At 47.9% G+C, this 18,809-nt stretch overlaps 1 protein-coding gene across 1 annotated transcript; it reads left to right on the forward strand.

The window, feature by feature from the left end:
* Positions 1–566: 566 nt before the first annotated feature.
* Positions 567–6,977, forward strand: LOC115643595 (serine/threonine-protein kinase pim-1-like). The gene is made up of 6 exons (XM_030547607.1): positions 567–648; positions 1,831–1,937; positions 2,180–2,230; positions 3,296–3,662; positions 5,659–5,835; positions 6,820–6,977. Exons 1-6 carry the CDS (start codon positions 567–569, stop codon positions 6,975–6,977), a joined length of 942 nt encoding a protein of 313 aa, XP_030403467.1.
* Positions 6,978–18,809: the final 11,832 nt, after the last annotated feature.

The following is an 18,809-nucleotide window of genomic DNA, read 5'->3' on the forward strand; positions in this document are numbered from 1 at the left end:
TAATGTTTTCTGTGAATACTGTGTGGGTGCCTCAGTTTCCCCTTTGTCTTTCTTAACTGTCTAGGTGGGGGAATCAGGGTGTGTGATTGTTGCAGAGCCCTAGAGGGCCAGTGTGATGGTGTCTGTACAGAGAATGGCCAACACCCTGTGTCCTGGCAACTAATGGCCTGAGCTCCTTCCCTGCAAGGTGCCACCTGAAGATGTTGGAGAACAGAGGGAGCAGGGGATTCCTGGTCAGGGAAAGACACAAACTGGAGAGTCTGGCTGGGGAAATGGAGGGAGACCCAGCCCAGGCAGGGCACTGGGCTCCCTGCCCCCCAAGATGGACCTGGCTAAGGGGTCCTGTTTCCTGTATCTACAAGCTCTGTTTTAGACCATCTTCCTGTCATCTAATAAACCTGTTTTACTGGCTGGCTGAGAGTCTCAGAGAATCGCAGGAAGCGGGTGCAGGGCCGTGACTCCCCCACACTCCGTGACACCAAGTCACCTGGTACTGGACACTATGACAGAATTACCAGTGTTTCTCTATTGAAAGGAAAGTCCTGGAGTTAAGGGACAGAGTGAGGATGCTGCTCTCCAAGACCAACTCGCTGGCCAACCTGTGCGCCGGGTCCGATGAGGAACTGCACCCGGCCAACCTACAGCCAGGTGAGGCTCAGTTGGGTTCAGTTTGGTTTAGATGGATCGCAGGGGTGAGGGTCTGCAGTGGGGGGGCCCGAACAGGCCGGGATCAGTTTGGGAGGCGCCCTGTCCTGCTAGGCATTGGAGAGGCTCATAGAGGAGTCTGATTCAGTTTGGGTTGCCAGGAAGTCTGATCTGGTTTGGGGGAGGGATGTGGGTCTGGTCTAGTTTTGGGGTGGGGCTGGGGCTTGTTCTGAGGAGGGATGGGGGTCTGCTCTGGTTTGGCTTGGGGAGAGATGTGGGTCTGGTCTAGTTTTGGGGTGGGGGTGGGGATTCGTTCTGAGGAGGGATGTGGGTCTGGTCTGGTTTGGGATGGGGGGTCATTCTGAGGAGTTTTGTGGGTCTGGTCTGGTTTTGGTGGTGGGTATCGTTCTGAGGAGGGATGTGGGTCTGGTCCGGTTTGGCTTGGGGAGGGATGTGGGTCTGGTCCGATTTGGGACGGGGGGTCATTCTGAGGAGGGATGTGGGTCTGGTCCAGTTTTGGGGGGTGGGGGGTCGTTCTGATGAGGGATGGGGGGTCTGCTCCGGATTGGCCGGTGGAGGGGTGTGGGTCTGGTCTGGTTTTGTGGGGTGGGGGGTCATTCTGAGGAGTGATGTGGGTCTGGTTTGGTTTTGGGTGGTGGGGGTGTTCTGAGGAGGGATGTGGGTCTGCTCTGGTTTGGCTTGGGGAGGGATGTGGGTCTGGTCTGGTTTGGGGGATGGGGGTCATTCTGAGGAGGGATGGGGGTCTGCTCTGGTTTGGCTTGGGGAGGGATGTGGGTCTAGTCTGGTTTTGGGGGGTGGGGAGTCATTCTGAGGAGGGATGTGGGTATGGTCTGGTTTTGGGGATGTGGGTCTGCTCCGGTTTGGCTTGGGGAGGGATGTGGGTCTGGTCTGGTTTTGGGGTGGGGGGGATCTAGGGGTGTGCTCCGGTTTGGCTTGGGGAACGATGTGGGTCTGGTCCGGTTTTGGGGTGTGGGGGGTCTTTCTGAGGAGGAATGGGGGTCTGCTCCGGTTTGGCTTGGGGAGAGATGTGGGTCTGTTCCGTTTTGGGGCGGTTAGGAGTCGTTCTGAGGAGGAATGAGGGTCTGGCCTGGTTTGGAGAGTTGGCCCGGTCTTTTGAGGACACAGCTGGGTCTGATCCTGGTGTCTGTGCCTCTCTGCCTGCAGGGAAGGAGAAGGAGCCGCTGGAGAAGCTGTACCAGGTGGGCCCGCTGCTGGGCAGGGGTGGCTTTGGTTCTGTCTACTCGGGCACCCGCCTGTCGGACAGCGCCCCGGTGAGTAGAACCTGGACAGGAACCCCGCCACTCCACTCCTGCAGCCCGCTCCCCATGCATGCTGCTCTATAGAGCACCACCTTTGGTGAGAGACCCGTCCCTTACCCCATTACATCTCCTTTGCTTTGCCCTGGCATAGCCACCATCTTGCCTCCCCTTCACTGGTCCCTTGTTTGCCTCCCCTCTTTCTGGGTTTGCCTGACCCAATTCTGATTGTCTGGCTGGTTCTGGTTGTGTCCTAGGTAGCCATCAAGCATGTGGACCGGGACTGGGTTTCTGACTGGGGAGAGCTGGTAAGTGTCTTGGGCAGGGATATCTGCTGTGGCTCTGCATTGCATGGTCTTGGCTCTGTAGTGAAGGTGTCAAAGGTAGCTGTCACGGAGTCCCCGGGCGATGCTCTGGAACTGCTCCCCACAAAGCCAGTCAGGACTTTGGGGAGCCTCCTCTCCCTTGGAGCAGACTGTCTTTAGAGCAGGAAGCTCACACGGAGCATTCAGCAGGTGCCCCTCCATGTGCTTCCCCCAGCGAGTCCGCCCAGGCAGGGTCCTGGGGAAGCCACAGGGTCCTGCACCCCCACTTTGCAGTCAGACGTGACTCTCAGGCAGCCAGTAAAACAGAGGTTTATTTGATGACAGGAACATAGTCCACAACAGGTCTTGCCAGTACAGACCACAAGACCCCTCCTTAGTTAGGTCCGTCTGGGGCCCCAGGGAGGCCACAGCCCCGCCGGGAGGCCCGAGCCTCCTTGGGGCTCCCCTCCATTTTCCAATCAGCTTCCAAAAACTCCCACACCCCCCTCCAGCCCCTCCTCTCTGGGCTGTGTCTCTTTCCCGGGCCAGGAGGTCACCTGATCTCTCTGTCTCCAACACCTTTAACATCCCCTTGCAGGGGGGAAGGGCCTGGCCATTAGTTGTCAGGCGACAGAGGATCGGCCAGAGCTGAGCCCCCCCACAGTAATCAGAGAGAACCTTAAAATCAATCCCACTTCATCACACCTCTCCCCCCTTCAAAACCGAACTGAGTGGGGTCACTTTAGCCAGTGCCCTTGGGAAGTTCAAACCTACGCACGTTCCCAGGGATGCTCCAGCATCCCCCTCTTCATGGGGGAAGAGTTACACCAGGCTCTTCCAATTTCCTGCCCCCCTTTAGGTCGTGGGTGCTCAATGGCACCCGTAGTCTGTGGGGAGGAAGGGCCTGGCCATTAGTTGCCAGGTGACAGAGGGTCGTCCAGAGCTGAGGACCCCCCCACAGTATTCAGATGGAACATTAAAACCAGTCCCACTTCGTCACAGTAGCTCTTGACTTTGTGGGTCAATTTGCCTGCCTCTGATAGAGCTCTCCTTTCTCTCTCTCTGAAGCCTTGCGGGAGCAGAGTGCCCATGGAGATCCTGCTCCTGAAGAAAGTGGGCTCAGGCTTCAGGGGAATCATTTCGCTCTTGGACTGGTTTGAGAGACCGGACAGCTTTGTCTTGGTTTTGGAGCGACCGGATCCTGTGCAGGACCTGTTTGACTTCATCACAGAGCGGGGTGCTCTCCCCGAGGAGCAGGCCCGCAGCTTTTTCCGCCAGGTTGTGGAGGCGGTTCAGCACTGTCATAGCTGTGGGGTATTGCACCGGGATATCAAAGATGAGAACATCCTGGTTGATCTGAACAGCCAGGAACTTAAACTCATAGATTTTGGGTCTGGGGCATTACTCAAGGACACAGTGTACACTGATTTTGATGGTGAGTGTCTATTTCCATCCCCTTCTATTTTATCTGCATAGGCACGGAATCCAGGGAAATTCGTCTTTGAAATGAGTTGTTCTCTGCTGTAAATGTTCAGTAACTTCCCAGCCAGGGAATGCTTTGTTCCCTCCTCCCCCTGCCATTCTCATTTGCTAAATATACTCTTGTGTGATGTGCAGCTTTGATACCTTTGGGGCTTTCCTCCCTGCCTTGTATCCAAAAAGCATTTTACAAATGTGTTTGCCCTTTTGTTGGGTGTTAACCGGTGGTAGCTGCCCATGTCATGCAGAGGCTGGGGGTGGGGGCACATGGCAGAAACCGGCTGTGAACTCACAAGCATCAATCTCTGGAGTCCCTGTGAGCAATAAGAAGAGAATGTTGGGCTCTGGTTCCAGTGATTTGGTTTTCTCTAGGTCCATGACATCTGTAGCATTTCACCAGGGGTCTGGCTGGTATTCCACGCTCCAGGGGTGGTGCAAACAGAATCTGTCTCACCTCCTAGATGGGGAAAGATTGAGTGAAAGCGCTCTGCAGCCATGGCTGCTCAGGTGTTGGATCCTACCCTAATCTACCAGCTAGAATGCAGGGGAGGGGAAGTCCCCTGCTCCCAAGAATAAAGAAGAGGGATCTTGTGCAGTTTCTTTCTGTGGGGACGGATGGACATCAATGTGGGGAGGGGATCAAGAGGAGAAGCTGCTGTCTCCGCCATCTTGCTAAATTATTCGTTTCATTGGAAAGTTGTGTTTTGTTATGGGATGAATGTTGTGAAATAGGATTGGTGGGAGATCTGCTTACAGCTGGCTCCCTTTCCTCTGCTCCCCAAAGGCATCTGAGCCAGATCTTTGGGGAGAGGGGAGCCAGACTCAGGGAAGACAGTTTGACATTGGAACAGGGATGCAGGGATCTGCGTGGGGGACAAATAAACAGAGCAGCAGGCATTCTTTCTGATGCACTTGAAAGGCACATTCAGGATAGGGCCGTTGACTTTCAAAAAACCAGATCACTGTTTGTTGTTGAGGGTTTGTTCTGCTTCTGCCCTGCAGGATGGGTGCTGCATTTTTTGTTTTTAATGTAAGGGTTGATGACAAGGGATGGGTTTGCCCCTCCCAACCACCCATCTCCTGCAGAATTTCCCAAGCTAGTGGTGCCCCTGGTGGAACATCAGGTTTCTTTCTACAACCCAAAGTTTGTAAACAACAGTCACGTGGCCAGAAACCAGACTAGGAGCTCTGACCTCAGTCTCCTCTTCCTGCCAGAAGGGAAGAGATCAGATACAACAAAGGCAAAGGGCGTAAGCCTCTGCAGAGGCCAAAACCAGGGTTCCAAGCATAATTATCACATGCACAGCGGTACAAACTAAAACCACTCCCTTGAAGTTGTACAACAAACCTTTGTCTCCAGCTCTGGAGTAGGCAGGCTTTATCCCTGGCTGACTCAACAGTAGTCAGTGCCAGAAAAGGAATAAACTCTTCAAGGTATCTGCCCTTCTTTGGGTTAAACAAGGAAACTCTTTTATGTAGAAAGGACTGTAAGGTTGTCTGGGGTCTTTGTTGTGCAGTAGACAAGGCCTCAGCCCCTCCCAAAATGCTCTGGCTGCACTGGGTCACCATGGACTGAAGCATCTGCAACCTGTCTCTCTCTTTACCTCACTGAGAAATGGTTACATTGACAGAGATGAAGTCAGGATAACGGTGGCCTTAAGAAACCTGTTGTTTATTGTGGCTTGTATTGCAGCTGAAAAACATGGTTGTTTGCACTCCATTTGGTTCTGCTTCATTTGTAGTCTAAGCACCTAGGGGTTTAAATCCCAATCAAAGTGGGCTGAAAGTTAAACAATACTAAGATATTGCAACCTAAATTGGGGGCTGAAGTACCTGACTTGGTCTCTTGGTCACCCTGATAACACTGAACAAATCATTAATAACTGGTTGCTCTGCTTAGGGTAAGAGATGAAATATTTCTGCTAACCGTGCTCCTCTGATCTCCTCTACAGGGACCAGAGTGTACAGCCCCCCAGAATGGATCCTCAATCACCAATACCATGCCACGTCAGCCACAGTCTGGTCTCTGGGAGTCCTGCTGTATGACATGGTCTGCGGGATTCTCCCCTTTGAACATGATGAGGAGATTATTAAGGGCCGGGTCTGCTTTCGGCGGCGCATCTCTTCAGGTGAGCACACTCTTTTGTAGTGTTAGAGCTGGGCAAACAACTGCTTAGCCTGAATGCCACACTGACAGAGCGATAATATGACGACTTAGAGGTGCATTTACCATCACTTCATGCAACCAAGGAGACATGCAAGGCATAGTCTGTGATCTAGTGGTCCCTTCATGTCTTGAACTCAATGAGATGCTTCATGCTATTGAATCCCGGGGAAATGCTGGGGATCCCGCTGTCTTCCCTGCCTTAGACAGCTGCTTCAGGGCTCACTGTCGTCGTTCACTTCAGCACTTGACTCTCCTGCCACTCGCTGGGGTCTTTAATGTGGCTACTGCCGCTGGCTGATGAAGCAGTCTTACAGAAAGTGGAAATGACAAAACAGCATGAACCGAATAGCTCTCTGGTTTAATCATCTCACCGGGGAAGGGAAAGTTGATTTTTGCTATTAGCCTGCGTATGAATGGTGGGGTAGGATGGCCTGCTCATGGACTTGCATTGCTAATTTGGTCCCTTGTGTATTTTTGGAGTCTCCGTCCAAAGATGGGACCTGGTTCACCTATGTACTAGGGTGCGGGAAGTAACTAAGAAACCACATCTAAGGCAGGTCTACACTCCGGCTGGAATCGATGCTGTGAGATCTAGCTGGGGGGGGTTCGATTTATTGTGTCTAGTCTAGACGTGATAAATTGACCCCTGAGCGCACTCCCGTCGACTCCTGTACTCCAGCACCACAAGAGGCGCAGGCGGAGTCGATGGGGGGATGGCAGCTGTCGACTCACCATCATAAAGACACGGCAGTTGCGTATCCTAGATCAATTCCCCCCCTCCCCTAGTGGAGACCAGGGCCTAGCTACAGCCATGGTCATCTGTCCTGTGAAGCAAGAAAGGCAGATCCCAAAGCAGACTTGCAGGTGGTAAAAGAGGGAGGTTTGCAGGCTTCCCAGACATTACTCAGCAGCACATTCTCACTGACTGCTTGTTTTCTCTCCCCAGAGTGCAAGCACCTCATTAAATGGTGTCTGGAATTGAAGCCTTCAGAGAGGCCATCCTTGGAAGACCTTCTAAATCATTCATGGATGCAAGATGTCCCTTTGCCACAGAAAACAGCAGAGATGCACCAGCACAAGCTAATTCCAGAGTCTGGCGAATAGCAGTTCCTCTCATCCATTGGGTGTAAAAGAGAAAACTCTTGCCAGTGGCTGCCTGCCTGTTACATGGGAATATTCACATCTCATTCCGGAAGCCAGCTAACTGGCGATTCTTCTGAGAGGCTGGAGGTTAAGCCTTGCCTTACTTGATGTCTTGCCCAGGGGCAGTTCCAGGCCCCAGCACACCAAGCACGTACTTGGGGTGGCAAGCCATGGGGGGAGCTCTGCCAGTGCCGCAAGGGGGGCAGGCAGGCTGCCTTCACTGGCACGCCTGCGGAAGGTCCGCTGGTCCCGCGGCTTCAGAGGACACCTGCGGGAGGTCCGCCGAAGCTGCGGGACCAGCGGACCCTCCACTGGCAAACCGCCAGAGGCAGCCTGCCTGCCGTGCTTGGGGCAGCAAAATTCCTAGAGCCGCCTCTGGTCTTGCCAGTAGACTTTTTGTTTTGTTAATATTGTAATTCAGAAATCCTGTTGTGGTTTTTTTTATACATGCAGTTTTAAATAAAAATGAATCACTTGACTTAACCTGAGACCTTGTCTCTTTCGGGGGGAGTAAAACTGTCAGTTTGACAGCGCGGAGAAGCAGTAAACATCAGTGCTACATAGGGGCTGCAGTATGTTACCCATGGACGTGGCACATCGGATGCTGACCATCCGTGTCAGGGCACAGTGTGTTTCAGTAACACAGATCCTGTGGGGTGGGCTCTGGAGACACTAATGCTTCACATCCGTGAAGGGATTGTTAATAATTGCCTGTTACGGATGTCTGATTCGTTAAGTACTATCACCATCTACAGCCAGGTTGGGACTGGCCCAGAGCTATGGGGGCTGTTGGGATCCAAGTTAGGAGACCTTGGTCGTTTCCACACTCTTCAGCATAAACATGCTGGGCTTCTCTTCGTTAGACTAAAGTGCACACACCTTGCAGGCGACTGCCTATCAGTATGAACAGTGACTTGTGCAGCACTGAATCTAACGCAAACTTTAAAACTCTGCTTTACCCTGATGGAGCCAGGATCTATTCTTTCCCTGTTCTGTTTCAGGCTGCCTGCCTGTGGGCTGAATGGAACAGCGCGCTCCCCCTGGCTATAATCTTCATGGCGTTGCCTAAAACCGATGCCGTTAGTTAATGTGTAGGGCTGTCTAATGTTCAGAGATGGCGCGTGACTGCAAGCATTGTTTGCAAAGTGCATTTCTTTTTAAGACCTTGTTGTTGGAGCCTCCCAGGGAAATATTTGACCTTCTCGGTGCACTATCCATTTGCTGCTGCTAATCTCCAGCAAATTGCTTGCCACCAAGTGAGCGCTGGAGTTGCCTGGAGACTTCTAGGATGGGGCTGGAGTACTAGCATGAACAGCAGGATATAGGAGTTCTACTCCCGCACTGCAATTTCCTTGCCATGTGCCTTGGGTCAAGTCATTTTCTGCTCTATGCCTCAGTTTCCCCACCTGTAAAGAGCCCCCTGTGCAGTCCTTGCAGGTTCCTTTGAGGAAAGGCAGTAGGGAGTTAATTTTTCAAACATCACCGTGGTGGGTGGAACAATTCAGCTCAGCTCCACATCTTCAGAGGCTGGGGCCTACTTCGCATTGTGGTTTCCGTTTAACCGCAGGCTCTTGTGCTAAACCAAGACAAACTTTATAGCTCCTTGTTTTGAGAAAGTCCATCTCACCTGTTTATAGCAGCAGATGAGTCTCTCGCGGAGAGTGAAATTTAGCTGGGTGTAGTTACCGTATCACAGCAAAACTGCTCCCCCACTGCGTGCGGGCTCTCCCTCCTTCCCGTAAACACTGCTCAGGTGCTACTCCCCTTCTTAGAAACCTCACCACAGAAAGGCCAAGTAAGATCAGAGGGACCGATGTGATGATAGCCACTATGCTTCCTGCTGCAGCTTATGTTGCTTGCCCAGCCCAGCCAGCTCAGTAGGAGGGAAATGCTGTCAGGGAGACATGACATCCAAATGGCACAGAGTACCTAATCCGGCCCTTTGCCAGCTAGGCAGAACTCCTCACTGAGCTTGGGAGTTAAATGTAAGAGCCTGGTTCAGGAAAACACTTAAACATGTGCTGAGGCCCTGGGAAGTCAATGGCCCCTAACTGGTTATGTTTACACTGCAGCTGGAAACACCCTAGAACAGGGGTAGGCAACTTATGGCGCGGGTGCCGAAGGCGGCACGGGAGCTGATTTTCAGTGGCACTCACACTGGCCAGGTCCTGGCCACCGGTCCGGGGGGCTCTGCATTTTAATTTAATTTTACTTCTTAAACATTTAAAAAACCTTATTTACTTTACATACAACAATTGTTTAGTTATATATTATAGACTTATAGAATGAGACCTTCTAAAAATGTTAAAATGTATGACTGGCACATGAAACCTTAAATTAGAGTGAATAAATGAAGACTCGGCACAGCACTTCTGAAAGGTTGCCGACCTCTGCACTAGAAAATAGCAGTGTCGATATCTTGGTACCGGTGGAGGACCAATGGTAACATGGTTCCGCAGTAGTGGGGACGCAAGCTGCAAGCGAACGCAGGCTTTCTATATAGTGCGTATCATGAGACCAAATTAAAATGCAAAGCCACTTTTTTGAGTGGGCAAACTTTTTGGCCCGAGGGCCACATCAAGGTTCCAAAATTGTATGGAGGGCCAGGTAGGGAAGGCTGTGTCTCCCCAAACAGCCTGGCACTGCCCCCATCCGAGTCCCACCCACTTCCTGCTCCCTGACCGTCCTGCTCCTTGTCCCATGACTGCCCCCGCAAGATCCCTCCCACCACTGCCCTGGGACCCCTCCCTGTTCCCTGACCCCTATTCACCCCACCTCCCCGCCGAGTCCTGACAGACCCCCAGAACTCCCACAATCCAAGCCCCCCGTTCCCTGTCCCCTGACCACTCCTACCCCATCCAACCCCCACCCTGCTCCCTGTCCCCTGACTGCCTCCCCGAGATGCTCCCCACTGCCCCAGGACCCCACCTCCCACCCTGCTCCCTGTCCCCTGACTGCCCTGACCCCTTCCCCCGCACTCTCCAAGTCCTGACAGACCCCAGAACTCCCCGCCCCCAGAACCTCTGCCCCATTCAACCCCCACCACACTCCCTGTCCCCTGATTGTCCCCAGGACTCCCTGCCCCTTATCCAACCCCCTCGGCCCCAGCCCCTTACCATGCTGATGAGTATTTGCTTCAGGTTGGGGGGCTGTCTGTAAGTGAGGACTGGCCTGTCTCCCAAGATCTGTAAGAGTGCTGGATCATCCTTCAGGATAGGTTGTAGATCTTTGATGATGCGCTGGAGAAGTTTTAGTTGGGGGCTAAAGGTGACAGCTAGTGGCGTTCTGTTATTTTCTTTGTTGGGCCTGTCCTGTAGTAGGTGAGTTCTGGATACTCTTCTGGCTCTGTTAACCTGTTTCTTCTCTTCAGCAGGTGGATATTGTAGTTTTAAGAATGCTTGATAGAGATCTTGTAGGTCTTTGTCTTTGTCTGAGGGATTGGAGCAAACACGGTTGTATCTTAGAGCATGGCTGTAGACAATGGATCGTGTGGTGTGTCCTGGATGGAAACTGGAGGCATGTAGGTAAGTGTAGTGGTCAGTGGTACTTAAGAAATGAAGCAAAGTCATAGGGTTTTTTGGTAAAATGTATACCCATTTCGCATGTAACTGCACAATATGTTTGTTGCACCACTAGCATAGAAAGCAAAGGAGAATTCTGGAGAATTTTAATAAAACTAGAGATCCCAATCTCGGTGCCAATGAAGGGAAGGTTAACACTCCAAATAAATCCCAGTGTTGGGACAGCAGGACTGAAGTTTACAGGCTGAAGTTTTCAGTGTAATGTGTCAGCATTATCTGAACAAAAGTATTCCTTGCCTTCCAAAGACAAGTTGACAGCAAATCGACGCAGGTTCAGTCTACCTGCTTTCTTCATTCCTTTCAGGATATGTGCTACTCCTTAGGTATGCTCAAACATTTGCAATTTTGCTCTCAAAAGATTTCCCCGAGAATTGTTTACAAGAGAAAACAATCATTTGAGTGCAAACATGGCATGTACATTCATCTGAGACTCAACATGGAGTTAGAAGGTATGAGCTGTACACTGCAGACCTATAAGCAGGGTAAACCTACATCAACAATGCATCATTCATTGACCAGTCACAAGACAGGCATGAATAAATCACAGGCATGGGCATAATATTTCCCCATGCTTATCCTCCCCCCGTCCCCCCAGTTCCTTACATCTTGTCAAGTCCTGGAAATGGGCCATTTTCATTACCATGACAAACTGTTCTTTTTCTCTCCTGCTGACAACAGCTCACCTTGACTGATCGCTCTCCTTGTAGTGTGTATGGTAACACTCATTGTTTCATGTTCTCTGTGTATATCTATATCTTCCTTCTGTATTTTCCACTACATGCATCTGATGAAGTGGGTTATGGCCCATGAAAGCTTATGCTACAATAAATGTGTTAATCTCTAAGGTGCCACAAGTCCTTCTGTTCTTTTTGTGGATCCAGACGAACATGGCTGCTACGCTGAAACCTGTCATACACCTCTCAGTATCACCTCATGTCATAACATTTCTTCCCAGATCTGGACCGTAGCATCCAAAATATGGGTGTTAGCATGAAAACCTCCAAGCTTAGTTACCAGCTTGGATCTGGTATCGCTGCCACCAGCTAAGAATTATACAGTGCCTAGCTCACTGTGGTCTCCCCAAAACCTTCCCTGGGGGACCCCAAGACTCAGATTCCTTGAGTCTCACAACAAAGGGGAATAAACCCCCTCCCCTTGTTCCCTTGTTACTTCCTCCCAGGCTCTCCTCCCTGAACGACCCTAGGAGATTCCCTGCTTCCAGTCCTGGAAACACAAGTACCGAGAGATCTAATCTCTCCCACTCACCCAGAGGGTATGCAAAGTCAGGCTTAGTAAATCTAACACAAATAGATTTTCCCCCTGACTTCTTCCTCCCACCAATTCCCTGGTGAGCTGCAGACTCAATTCCTTGGAGTCCCCACTAAAGAAAAGCTCCAACAGGTCTTAAAAAGAAAGATTTATATAAAAAGAAAGAAAAAGGACATAAAATATCTCTGTATTAAGGTGACAATATACAGGGTCAATTGCTTAAGAAAAAAAGTGAATAAACAGCCTTATTCCAAAAGAATACAATTTAACACATTCCAGCAACTACACACATGTAAATACAAAAAAAAATAAACCTATTGTCTTACTATCCTTGTACTTACAACTTGGAAACAGAAGATTAGAAAGCTAGGAGATAGAAAGATCACTCTCAGAGACGAGAAAAGGAACAGACCAAGAACAAAGGACTCACACTCAAAACTTCCCTCCACCCAGATTTGAAAAAGTCTTGTTTCCTGACTGGTCCTCTGGTCAGGTGTTTGGTTCCCTGTGTTAACCCTTTACAGGTAAAAGAACATTAACCCTTAGCTATCTGTTTATGACACCTCATTCTCAGCTATGCCCTTCATCGGTCATTTTACTGTAATTTAACTAATCAATCCAAACATAATGTCACTTGATTATTTAACAAACTAGATCCCACCACCTTCATTGGTTTACACCCAGCAAAATTACTTCATCAGCAAAAAAAAATCAAAAAAAAAAATCAACCAACCAGGCAGAGACCAGACAGATAAACAATAGTGAAATGGGGACCAATAAAATCACCATGATTACAGGCATGCAAACCATTTCAGAAATGCCTATGCAGTTATTGTAAAGACTCTTGATTATCCACACAGTTGAATGGCGGTGGTGTGGCACTGGGCATAGGGTGTCCGAGGGGTGGTGGGCAGGGGGCTTGTGCGGGTCTTTGGGTGTAGGGATGCTGGGTGTAGAGGGTCTGAGAGCTGCTGGGCATGGGTGTTTTTGTGGGTCTCTGGGGGTTGTGGTGCCGCACGTAGGAGGTTTGAGCGATGATGGGCGGGGGGGTCTCCAGGTAGCATGGCGCTGGGCATAGGGGGTCAGAGCGGTGCTGGGCAGGGGGGTTTCGTGGGGTCTGTGGCGGGGAGGTTGTGGGGGTTTCCAGGGGGTGTGGTGCTGGGCATAGAGAGTCAGAGCGGGGCTGGGCAAGGGGCGCATTGTGGGGGGTCTCCAGGGGCATGGCGCTGGTCATAGGGGGTCAGAGCAGTGCTGGGCAGGGGGGGTTTGTGGGGGTCTCTGGGTGGTGTGGCACTGGGCGCAGGGGGACTGTGTGGGGGGTTGTGGGGGTCTCCGAGAGGGCGTGGCGCTAGGTGTTGGGGGTCAGGGGGGTTGGGCAGGGTGATCTGTGGGAGTTTCTGGGGCTGTGGTGATGGGCAGGGGGGTAGCATGGTGCAGCACGGGCCCTCCCCCAGGGGAAGAAGCAGAATGGCAGTGCAGGGCCGGGCTGGCCAGTGTGCGTCTGGTGGCTCCCGGTTGTGAACAGTGCCCTTGTACTGGGCTGGGTGGAGCGGGGCAGTCCCTGCCGTGCCATGACCCATCTCCCATTGCCTCAGGCAGCCCCTCGCTCTGAGGACTCTGCCCCCCCACCCCATGTCCCTTTGCCCCCATGCGGGCCCACAAAAGGTTAATCCAGCCCTGTTTGGGGTGCAGGCTGTGGGGAGTTTGGGCGAGGGGTGCAGGCTCTGACCTAGGGCAGGGCATTGGGGTACAGGAGGGAGTATGGACATTTGGGCTCGGGGAGGGAGTGTCTGGTCAGTATTTCTCAGCGTTCAGTCTCCTGGCTGCACTTGTATAAGCTAGAGAGGAGCTGCAGTGTCTAAACATTTGCAAAGATGTATAGTTTAAGACAGGGTGACTCACAGACTTTAAAGTCAGAAGGGACCATTATGATCATCTACTCTGACCTCCTGCACAATGCAGGCCACAGAATCTCACCCACCCACTCCTGTAACAAACCCCTAACCTATGTCTGAGTTATTGAAGTCCTCAAATCTTGGTTTGAAGACCTCAAGCTGCAGAGAATCCTCCAGCAAGTGACCCCTGCCCCACACTGCAGAGGAAGGTGAGAAACCTCCAGGGCCTCTGCGAATCTGCCCTGGAGGAAAATTCCTTCCCAACCCCAAATATGGCGATCAGCTAATCAGTTCTGGAAGCTACTGAAGTGAATAAAACTGGGGAAGAAGATGCCGTCCTAAAACCAACCTAAGAAGCTGTTTTTAGAACAATCTAAGAAGCTGTTTTTAGAACAAGCTTCTGGTTGTGGTGAAGTGAAGGAAATATTATTAAATCCATTCTACTGTTTGATAAAGCCTCAATTCTGTCAGGTACTAACAGCATTGTCTGAGCCCATCTAGAAGGCCAAATAGTGTTTTAACCATATTGGGAATTAATGTGAAACCAGGTCCTCCACCACAGTAGCTTCTTTGGTAATCTAGCCTGGTCCACACTTGGAACAGATCTGTACTAATTACACTTCTGTTGATACACAGCTGTTATCAAAGTTTAACCACGTCTCCCCGAATGTGGTGGGGTTGGGTTTTGTTTGAGGCAAACAGTCGAACGTAGTGGTACACTGCTAAAAAGTTAGTCTTCAAGAAAACTCACTAGCACAATTTCCAGGGGAAAAAAAATCACTGTCCACACTGACTGACACCCTGCTAGTTACACCCATATGAACAAGCATGGTTTAGTATGGTTCTGATCCCTGTACATAGGATACAAGCCAACCTACGCTTAAAGGAAAGTGCTCTGCCTCTAAATGTTCTTTAAATGTGTTTGTATTTGAAAGTGGACAGTGATGCCGTTCCAAATATCACATACACGTGAATACAAACGATTGAAACAAATTCATTTATTTCATAAATGCCAATTGAGCGAGGCAGCAGACATACTTAATAAAAATCCAGTCCCTCCTCCTAAATGTTTATAAGTTGTTTTGATAGTTCCCCCCCAAATTTAGCTGTGTGATTTTGGATATGCAACAAATATGTGAAAGGGACAGAGCAGAAGAGAAGCTTTGTTTGGAGTATTAAAGAACTGGAAAGAGGAAAATTGGCTCAACTGAATCTCCTAAAAAAATAGTATGAACACACACTCTGCAACAGATTTCAGAATTCTTCATTTCAATTATGTGCCTTCCACTGACATCTTTATGTCAACAAAGAGGTTTTTTACATGTCATAGCATCAGAAAAGCAAAGCAAGGAGGCCGATGTAAATTTTGGTGAAGAAGTACAGTAAAGTAAGGTTTGTATAAGGGCTGTCAAGCAATTAAAAAATTAATTGTGATTAATCGCACTTAAACTTTAACAATAGAATGCCATTTATTTTCAACATTTTTGGATGTTCGCTACATTTTCAAATACATTAATTTCAGTTACAACACAGAATACAAAGTGTGTAGTGCTCACTTTATATTTATTTTTATTACAAATATTCGCACTGCTAAAAAAATTGGATTTTTCAATTCACCTAATACAAGTACTGTAGTGCAATCTCTTTATCATGAAAGTTGAACTTACAAATGCAGGTTTTTTTGGTACATAATTCTACATTCAAAAATAAAACAATGCACAAATTTAGAGCCCACAAGTCCACTCAGACAAATAAGGTTGGTTACAATTTGCAGGTGATAATGCTGCCCGCTTCTTGTTTACAATGTCACCTGAAAGTGAGAACAGCTGTTCGCATGGCACTGGTGTAGCTGGCGTTGCAAGATATGCGTGTGCCATATGCACTAAAGATTCATGTCCCTTCATGCTTCAACCACCATTCCAGAGGAAGTGCTATTTCTTTTGCTTACCATTTTTACAGTGCATATATTTGTAATTAAAACTAATAATATAAAGTGAGCACTGTGCACTTTGTATATGTATTGTAATTGAAATCAATACTGAAAATGTAGAAAAACATCCAAAAATATATAATAAATTTCAATTGCTCTTATATTGTTATAAGTGCAATTAATTAATTGTGATTAATCACAATTAATTTTGAGTTAATCATGCGTGTTAACTGTGATTAATTGACAGCACTAGTTTGTATGTATTATGTTTGTGGTATGGGTATTAATAAACAGTTATACAACAAACAGAACTTATTCTTGGTTAAATACACCTTTGTCTGACAGAATTTTGGAAAATCTAGACTATTCGGTCGGAAGGTCTTACAATATTGTAGACCTGTCCAGCGAGGTGAATAGGTTGGGTTTTAAACCACGTTAGCAAACACATTTTTAAAAATACAGTATTATCCAGGACTTTTCACCTAGTGGAGACAGGGCAAGATCTGTCTCCATGTGTTAGGTAGTCATGGGCAACCCTAAACTCCTGTTTTTCTACTCCAGACAGAGCCTAAATGTTTTCTGGACTCTAGGTCTGATTTATTTACACAGCTGCAAGTCCATGTCAGAGGTCACGCAGGTTGAAATTTCAAAGTGCCAATAATTCCACCAAACTGAGAACAGAAAGCACACCTATATCAAATCAATCAAATATCGGTGTGAGAGTCTCAATATATGTATACATATGCACACACGAACACAAAGCACCAATGAAATGCAGCATCCTCTAAGGTGAGAGTGTGGTAACCAACCAGTCTACTGCACAGTGCACCACAGCTGCAGACGGAAAGTTTAGTCCAAGCACACCAGGAAAAATCACTGCTACTTCAAGAAATGTAATTGGGTCTTTAATGTTTATGGAGGGAAACAGTACCTTGTTTTAAAAAAAAGAAGGTTTAATTTAAAATAAACTATTTAAAAATCATTTTAACTAGGGCTAAACAAGTTTTGTTAAACTCTTGGCCACATATTCACAGACACCAACACTGCTAGATGTGATCAAACCCAGCACCAGAAGAATCCATCACTTGCACTAAGGCAAGTCTAGGGAGCTGGCTTAACTGCAGAGTTAACGGTGTTCTAAGTTGCGTGTTGCCCCCAGATCAAATCCCATCCACACACAAAATCTCTGAACTCAAGCATGGGAGTGCTTTAACTTGATTTGGCTGGCCGGTCAATGGAGCTCAAGTGAACACAACTCAGCAGGCAATTCAATCACTACGATCTGAATGTTATTTCACTGTGTAGCTGCTCTCATCCGAGTTAGGCTAATTTGAGGTGTCAACTGCAGTGAAAACCTGGGTTAGAAGTTAACAGACTGTACAGAGGTGGACACGTGAAGTAGGCTCTCTTATTACTGGAGCTAGGTGGGAAATAGTTTTCCCATCCCATGAAAGTTTTAAAGATTCTGAAATTTATCCTACCACAAATTGGGACAAATTATAAATCTCATATTTTTATGAACTGAACCTGAATTGTTTTTTTTTAAATTAGGTAAAAAGAAATGTTTCTTGTTGATACTTCCAAAATTTTTTATTTTTGGAACCTTAATCTCCAAAAAGAAATAAAAATTTTCAAATCAAAAAATGAAACTTTTTGTTTAGATAATGTTGAAAGAACATTTTGACAATTTGAAAACATTTTTTAAAATAAAAAATTCAAATTGGGAAATTTGTCAAAACCAACCCTTTCCCCCAGAGTGTCAGTTTGACAAATGTAGCATTTTCCATTGAAAAATACTTAGTTGGAAAACTCCAGACCAGCTCTACTTATTACTTAATTGTTCTAATGTCCTGACAAAGAAAAATATTGTTTGTATATCATTCTAATATATTGGATATTATCCTCCTTGCTCTGACCTGAACTTTAGGTTGGGATGGAGATGGAAAAGATTTCAGATGATTCATTAACACTCGATAGAAAAGGAAATTATGTGCTTTACAATGTTTACAGTGCCTACTCCCCAAAAATTGTTCAGGTCTTTAACTGCTGGGACACTGTTCGTATTTCATCCTGGATCATCTAAAGACCTGTAACCTTCTGATTTCCTATTATACGAATCTCTGTACGAGTTTCCATTTCTCTTCTATTGATCAGACACTCTAGCCTGTTTCTAAGCACTAATATTTCCATTCCAGGTCATGGCATTTTCATCGTTTGTAGTTAAAGGAACAAGTTTTGATAAGTTTTTACAGTACTAATATGAATGGTTTTCAGTTTTTAGGGAAAAGGACTGGTTTGCTTTCTCGTTGTAGTATTCTGGTCATCTTTTTGTACTGTTTTCTACTAAACCATCAGAGGCCTCTACATTTAGGGGGAATCACATGGCTTGTAGGCTCTGGAAGTGCATTTAGTTTGCCAGTTCAAATCCAGCCCTAAATAAATAATAAACAAATGTTTCAAAGAGGGTTATTTGAAATTATTTACTTTAAAGAAAAACCAAACCATCAGCATAAAAGCATGCACGTCCAGGCTCGAGGTGAGCTCCACAACAACCGAAAGCACAATCCAAAAATAATTACAAAGAAAGTAAACAAACCGAGACGCCATCCTGCAAGCTGCTCCCAGTGGGGCTAGCCTCCTATGCCTCTGTGGAGAAGCTCACAAAATCAGCTCATAACAGTCACCAGTCAGCAAAATTAGTCGAGTTCCTACTCTACCCTTTCTCTTCAAATGAACCTCACTCCTCCTCAGACAGGCTTTGCAAAGGAGTTTTTTAAGCCACAACAGGAAGAGGGGCCCTCACAGAACATATTAAAAATCCCCACTCCAATTGGTAATATCAAGAAGGACCCGCAGGATAGACTAGGCACGCACACTAACGTTCTTCCACCTGGTGCCGGTACATTGTTAGTGTGGTGTAAGGCTTGCACGTTCACTGCCCTGCAGTTTTGTTCTGCAAATAAATAGAAGTCATCGGCACTCTGACCATTGGCACTTACAGGAGCATGGAAAAAGAGTAAGAAAGACGAAAATGCCAGCAAGTGGGCTTTTAGAGGGTTTTTTTCCCCCAGTATGATTGGCAATACCACATATCAAGCAGATACAATTAAACCTGCTC

This window comes from Gopherus evgoodei, unplaced genomic scaffold (assembly GCF_007399415.2).
Source record: "Gopherus evgoodei ecotype Sinaloan lineage unplaced genomic scaffold, rGopEvg1_v1.p scaffold_63_arrow_ctg1, whole genome shotgun sequence".
Classification (NCBI taxonomy): Eukaryota; Metazoa; Chordata; order Testudines; family Testudinidae; genus Gopherus; species Gopherus evgoodei.